Below are 7,720 nucleotides of genomic sequence, written 5' to 3' on the forward strand. Positions count from 1 at the left end.
CCCATTTTTGCCTGTTTGTCCTTACCTCTCTTTACTGTATACCAGGGGTCACCAACCCTGGTCCTCGAGGGCTACTATCCTGCATGTTTTAGATGTATCCCTCTTCCAACACACCTGATTCAAATGATAAGCCTATCATCAAGCTCTGCAGAAGCCTGATAACGACCGTCAGGTGTGCTGGAAGAGGGAAACATCTAAAACATGCAGGATAGTAGCCCTCGAGGACCAGGGTTGTTGACCCCTGCTGTATACAGTTGTCATGAAGCTACTCTTCTGACATTGACTTATTTACACTTATTAAAACTCTTAAGACTCTTAAAAAGACTTTATTACACTGAAATTTGAAGGACAAAAATATCAGATTTCATGTTCACTAAACTTTAAAAAAATATGTTGGGCCTGTATCTGACTTTTTTTTAAATGCCTGTTTGGTAGCAGTGTCCACTCAGAAGACTTTTTCGGATGAAATTTCCTTTTTAGGAGGAAATGCGTATTTAACCTACAGATGGCATCTATAAACCCATTTACTCATTGTTTAACATATGATCTAGCAGAATCCATTATTTCTGTCATAGCATTGTATTGAAAAGGTTTTGAGATGAAAAGCTATATTTAAAGCTCATAACTCAGTCTTACTAGGTTTGATTTAGATATCATATTTTCTATCTAGTGTTCCTTATTTATGGGATGTTTATTCATCATCAACATAACCATTTTATAGTGATTACAACATTGTAAACAAAGCCCGGGCAACAATTTAAGCAAATGCAAATGCAAGAGTTGATATTTTTATATTGTAAATGAAACTGTTTCAGTTCCATAAACAAACAAATAAATAATCTACTTGTATTTATTCTACCATTAATTTCTAATACTATTTCTCTTACAGTACTCCCTCACATGTCAAAGTCTTTCATTACAAAAGAGCAACTTTTTTGCTCTCTACATTTTGAAGAAAGCTATATGTATTTATACGGCATTTCTTTCTGTTAGTTCACACTGAAGTCTTTCAATTTCAATTTATTTATTTGAATGGGACAGTGAGCATTAATGAACATACATGTTTTCACATGAATGTAAACACTCCAGATTTTAGCCAAAGGCCAGTTTTCATCTGTTGTCCCACAGAAGAAAAAGAAAAACAAACAAAAAAGCAAACCTAAAAACATTACAATAACATTACAGGTGAATTGTCCAATAACTCTTTTATTACTTATAAATTCAAATCAGTTATAGTTATATATTTTTCCATTTGTAGAGTAGTATACGTGGAGATGAAATAAATGCAATTAAGTAGAATTTGGGAACGTACGTAAATAACATTATGCGCACCTATGACGCACAGTTGACTGCCTCTGTAAAGGTCGTCGTCTCATGATCCTCAAGTGGTCAGCTGTGATTGGTCAGTATGCCTGAACTCTGCTTTTGATTGGTCAGTTTGGGTGTTTGTGCCGGATGGTGAATTACAACGCATGTCATTGGTCTGTTCCACATGTCTGCTGATGTGCTGGTGATATGTTTTACTTAATACATCCATGGACGCGCCGGGTTAGGGTTATTTGATGTCGTAACCATAATTGTTGAGTAATCGGTGGTAATAGGGTGTTTACTGGTGTGTATCCTTTACACGGTGTTATTGTGGAGCAGTTCGACAGCTACCAGTTTAATTTACTCAAGACTCAAACTGGTGTAGCGGCTAACCTTTGCTAGCAAGTACCTGGCTAACAAGCTAACATTAGCTAACGTGGAAGGCTAGATACGTTCTTCTATAAACGTAAAAATGGGAGAGGAAGTCAACGACAACGTAAAAAACACAGACTGTGCACTTGGCAGCAACCGGGTTGAGGAAAACGGCGAAACAGTAGATGATGGTATGAAGTATTACACTTTAGAAGAAATAAGAGTACATAATATGAGCAATGACACATGGCTCATCATCCACGACAAAGTATACGACATCACAAGTTTTCTTGAAGAGGTAAGAGACACTCCCGTCAACAAGGTTATGGTTTATGTCACATTTCGGACAAGACTACTTCCTGGATTTACAGAACAATTGCTAGCATTGTGTTGCTGTGTAATGATGACGTTTCCCAGTAAAGTCGCTGTAAGGAGGTGTTGCCCAGCGAGCAGAACGGGTTTTTTTTAGCTCGCATGATATTACAACCTTATTTTATCAAAGGTTAGGTGTTCTCAGTGTAAGCCATTATTACCGCTATCATGGGGTGTCTTTAAAACACACAGATCAGCGCTAATGTTTAACGCTCCAGCTCTAGTTACTAAACAGGGGATGAGTTGTGACATTGTCACAATGGTAACGCCACTGATGATGGGAATTTGAGATGCACTTAGCACCAGTGAATGTCAGCCTTACATTACAGCTCAGTAAACCTTACAGGTCCAAAACAAATCCTTAATCCCTGACGTACTGTTGTGGGTTAAAGACATTCCAAATGAAGTATTGAGTACAACATTGAATACCTTTTAAACAATACTCCTGTTGACCAATGACACTTCAATTAGTTGCAAAGTATTAATATGTCTTAATATTTGTATTTTCCAAATGTACAATATTCTGTCATATGTAATAATTGCAGACTTACTTCAGTTACTCTATCGTTATATCTGGCTATAAAAATAACCAAGCGGGAAAAGTGAGACACAAATGTTTTTGTTAAAGTTGAAACACATAAGTCAAAAATGGATAATTTGAAGTAAAACTAGGATTTTTCTCACTACTTTATAACATGACACTGTCTCTGAAATGTCTTGGTTGCTGGCATTTGTTAAAGAATACTAAATAAATACACATCGACAGTGACATGCAGAAGACTATAGTTACAAACATACTCAGTGATTACTTGTGGTTTGTTATTACTGACGTTTCACCATAGCAGTGACATTAAATGTGTGTAACCAGAGCTATTACTGTGTAATATCAGCATCCAGGTGGTGAGGAGGTTTTACTGGAACAAGCCGGTGCAGATGCTACAGAGAGCTTTGAGGATGTGGGTCATTCCACAGATGCCAGGGAGATGCTTCAGCAGTACTACGTAGGGGAGTTACATATGGTAAGATCACACCTCTGTCTCCTCAGTAGTGTACTGCCTGTTTTATATATGCAGGTGACTTTTTGTTAATGTGTTTCATTTAGTTACTTACTCTCCAGTATTGTATTTTTAAGGCATTAATATTTACACAAGCACTTCAATCTAGGATGCCATATTTTACACAAGGTTCTCAAAGGAAAATTAGCACTATATAAAGAGACAAAGCATGAAATTATGCTAGATATAGTTTTTTTTTTTTAACTAATCCATTAAATAATGACGCTTCTAAGTATGATTTTATTTTATTTCTTGCGTAATTTTAACAGTCTGTTAAAATTGAAAATACTACAAAAATTACAGTTTTTATAAGGGTGAGGGAAGACCTGGTCCTTCCAACAATACATATATAGAGTAAAATGAACCCATGAAAATGTGGGTATTTTGTAGTGTGATACATGTCAGACATGTGCAGTCCAATTATGTTTCCTAGTAGTTAAGCTTGTGTATGAATGTACATTTTTGAGAGCAATCACGTGATGTCCGTTATATTATTTTTGTTTGCAGGATGACAGGAAAAAAGCCAGTGCAAAGGTAAGCGGTGTTGTCCAATCATCTCGCCTTATCTTAACCTCAGTACAAAGTGCACTGTAACAGAAGTAATGAGAAATGCTTTGACCTTTGGTAAATATTTTAATGTAAAGTTATTCTGTCTCTCTTTGACATTTTTGTTTGTCTTTCTTTCCTTTTCAGGAAGAAAATGTCACAAATTCAGGAGAATCCAGGTCAGTAATCATGACATACACCACATGTAGGGCTTAGAATTTTTTAATTATTTGTTGATGTTGTCCCATATTTCTAAAGAAATACATACCCTCTTTTTTTCAATCAACAAATGGTTAGCAACAATTCCAACCATAATTGTGTTTTTTTGCTACAAAACATAAACCACTGTAGAGGAAACTATGATCTGACACCTTTATCAAAAATATCAAATGTATGTAATGTGAATAAGGAAAAACAGTACAACTGCAGTGTTTCAAGTATGAATTCTACCTACAGAATGACATTTTAGAGATGATTTATTGGTCTGTGGTTTATATGGTAATTTGGAACAAAGTAAGCACTGAGACTCAAATATTTCTATTTAAAATCAATTGTTATTTGTCTCACCTTTCTTGTATTTTAGTCACACTTTCTTAAAAAAGGTATTTGCTTCTTTCCAACAGCTCCTATACCACCTGGTTGATACCTGCAGTTGTTGCAGCGGTCATTGGCATCATTTATCGTTACTTTGTGTATGAACACAAGTCTTCTTGAGTGCTGAAATTCCATTTCCATCCCATTGTTTTCATCCGGAGGCCTTGAAATGTTGACCAAAACCTCCACACATCAAACGCACATTTGAGTGTCCATGCCTTTGCAGCGAGAATACAAGAGGAGCCGTTTTGTAAATTACCTTTGTCTTTGTCACTCTATGTAGAGTGTACCAAATAGCCAGCGCAGCAGTCTTTATCAACGTTTTATTTTCTTTTTCTTTGTATGTCATTGTCTCCATGCCTGTTGCTATAATTGTTATTTTGTGTCTTATAACTTTTATATCATATGCATTTGACCCAGTTTGGTCTCTTTATATTAATTGTTTATGCCACCAACAGGCTTTTGCTACCTGTTAGATCGTTCATCATCTTTGCACAGATGGACTAAAACTGCAACACAAAGACAGATCTGTTACTATGGACAATTGATGTTGAAACCTCTGTAATGGTTTACAGCAACCATTGTACTTTATACACTGAATTCAGATTTCTAATGTGTTTTCTAAAATGGAGTAGAATCAGACCAACCAGCATTGTTAAAGTCTCAGTTTATGTCATGCAGGGCTTATTGCACCAGTTTGGAATAAAGCAAAGCTGCAAGGGTGGAACTAATGATTATTGTCTATATAAAGTAATCTGCTGACTATATTTATCACTAAGCAGTGTGTCATTTATTCTGTAAAATTGCAGAAAGTTACAGAAAAAATATAATTCCCATACCGCCCATGGTAATGTATTCAAATATTTTCAACTTTTAGTGCAAAACTTAATATTCCATTAATCAGAGCAAAACAATAACAATCATTATATTCTCATATTTGAGAAGTTGAAAAGTGCAAATATTTTGGTATGATAAGTAGTTCAAAGTAATTGCATGTCTGATAATTTATTGACTAATCACTCCAGCACTATGTCATTGCATTTATAACTTGGTTCTAAAGAAGTCAAAGGTTTTGTGTCTATTCATTTTCAGAATTATATTGTGTCAGATTGTGATTATTTAAGTTAGAGTGTGTTCAGTCTTTCCCGTTTGTGTTAACATATTGCCTGATCCATAGATGAATATTAACTTATGTACTATGCTAGAAACAATATTTTATTATCAGGATATAGATGAAAGTGAATTATGGAGGTGATGGAGGAGAACCCTGTTGATCTGTTTTTTTTTTCTTAATCGTGTTCCTCACTATGCCATTTGTTATTTAACTGATGCGTTTTCATAACTTTGTGTAATTGTACGTCTGCATCTTGGGTTTGGATGGATAGAACTGGCAGCTGTTCACTGGAGGGTTTGTGTTCAACTCAATGAAGTCCAGAGTGGTGTTTTTTGTTTTTTTTTTGTTCGGCCACTGTGTGGAAACAAGGTTTGTCGTTTGAGTTATAGATTCAAATTTACAATTCAACTTTCTTTCAAGTCTTTCAGTTTATAGATCAGAGGTCGTACATACAGACAGATACTGACATTATTTTACTGTGTATGAGGGAAAACTTTATACAGCTATAAGATCCTAAAAACTGCCTTCTGTCACTTCACATGAGAACACAATTTTGGAGGATAACTTGCTGCTATTTTACATGTCATTGCAATGTTCTGTTCTTTTCAACTGCCATGTCATCAGAAATCTCTTTGAATAAACTGAAACTTGAAAATAGAAGGTGCCAGTGTTTATTATTGATATACAGCAGACATTTATTATAAATACAGATGTGGAAAAAAAAAAAACCCCAATAGTGTAAAGGAGTTAAAGGTTTTCTGTAAATTGAAACAGTGAAACTTTATCTTTCAGATTCATTGTGTATTATTTATTGCACATATAAAACTTTTCATAAGATCAAAAAGTGTGTTTATTTATGCACTCATACAGTGCTCACTCAGGAGACTACTTGCTCAAATCACTGCATGAATGAGGTGTGAGGTGATATGGAGGTCCAGGCAGCTTTGATAGTGGCCTTAAGTTCATCTGTTTGATTGAGTCTGATGTTTCTCATCTTCCTCTGGACAAAACCCTGTAGCTTTTCTATGGGACTGGGGTCAGGGGAGTACGATGACCAATCAAACACAGTAACACCATGATCAGTAAACCATTTAGGAGGTGTTCTGGCACTATGGGCCGGTGCCAAATCCTGTTGGAGAGGACATCAGCATCCTGATAAAACCTGTCAGCAGAGAGAATCATAGAGTGTTCCATAATCTCCTGGTAGACAACTGCATCAACCTTGGACTTGATAAAACACCGGACCAACACCAGCAGATGACATGGCACCCCAAATCATCACTGAGTGTGGAAACTTCACAGTGGGCTAGAAGTAACTTGGATTCTCCTCTTCTCTGGGACCTCGACTTATAAATGAAATGCAACATGTATTTTCATCTGAAAACAAGACTTTGATGAACAGTGATCCAGTTCTTTTTCTCCTCAGCCCGGGTAAGACTCTTCTGATGTTGTCTGTGGTTCAGGACTAGGTTGACACTATAGGAATACAACACTTGTAGTCCACTCCCTGGACTCGTCTGTCTGTGGTGACTCTTTATGCACTGACTCCAGCCTCAGTCCCAAGGCTGTGGTCATCCCTGTTGGTTGTCCATCTTTTCCTTCCAGTCAACTTTCCATAAATCTGTTCTGATACAACCAGTCCTTTCAACAGTGGTCTTCAGTGACTTTCCCTCATTGTGGAGGACATCGATGAGTATCTTCTGGACAACTGTCCAGTCAGCAGTCCTCATGACTGTGGTAGTGTGTACTGAATCTGACAGAAATATTCATGGTATTTATCCTGCATAAATAGTGATTTATTTGAAATAATTGAAATCAGAAATCAGATATCCTTATATTTTAAGACAACATCACAAGAACTTAGGATTTTATATAATATACATTATAGGTTTTTGTAGATGCACATGTAATGTAAATATAAAAGTCAAATGATGGCGTATGATGGTGTTCAATGGCTGAAATAAATGTTTGTAGCATTTGCCTTGAAGTATATTATAATATATTATATTATATTATATTATATTATATTATATTATATTATATTATATTATATTATATTATAACAATATAATGATTATAATATACTTTATGTGCACAGCATTTAATACTGTGGGAAGTATTCCACCTGTAAATTACTGAAAACATTTGATTTTGTTTTTAAATTATTTTGCTTCTAATTCTTGTAGTTGTATTGCCACTGTCTACAGGGAAAACATACTTTATTTATGGTAAATATAAAGTAGACTTTGGTAAATGAACTATGTGAATACAGGTTTTAGAGGGTTTAGGTGGTGCTCCAGTAAGTTTGTGGAAGAGTGTCTTTTTATAGGAATATTTTATGAGTTTACAAAGTTTAGAA

At 35.5% G+C, this 7,720-nt stretch overlaps 1 protein-coding gene across 1 annotated transcript; it reads left to right on the top strand.

Annotated features, from left to right (window-relative positions):
* Positions 1–1,486: 1,486 nt before the first annotated feature.
* Positions 1,487–6,018, top strand: LOC115414316 (cytochrome b5-like). Its single transcript, XM_030127621.1, has 5 exons — positions 1,487–1,978; positions 2,943–3,071; positions 3,615–3,641; positions 3,801–3,832; positions 4,277–6,018. Exons 1-5 carry the CDS (start codon positions 1,781–1,783, stop codon positions 4,365–4,367), a joined length of 477 nt encoding a protein of 158 aa, XP_029983481.1. The 5' UTR covers positions 1,487–1,780; the 3' UTR covers positions 4,368–6,018.
* The last annotated feature ends 1,702 nt before the right edge of the window (positions 6,019–7,720 follow it).

The sequence above is a fragment of the Sphaeramia orbicularis genome, chromosome 3 (genome assembly GCF_902148855.1).
Source record: "Sphaeramia orbicularis chromosome 3, fSphaOr1.1, whole genome shotgun sequence".
NCBI lineage: Eukaryota > Metazoa > Chordata > Actinopteri > Kurtiformes > Apogonidae > Sphaeramia > Sphaeramia orbicularis.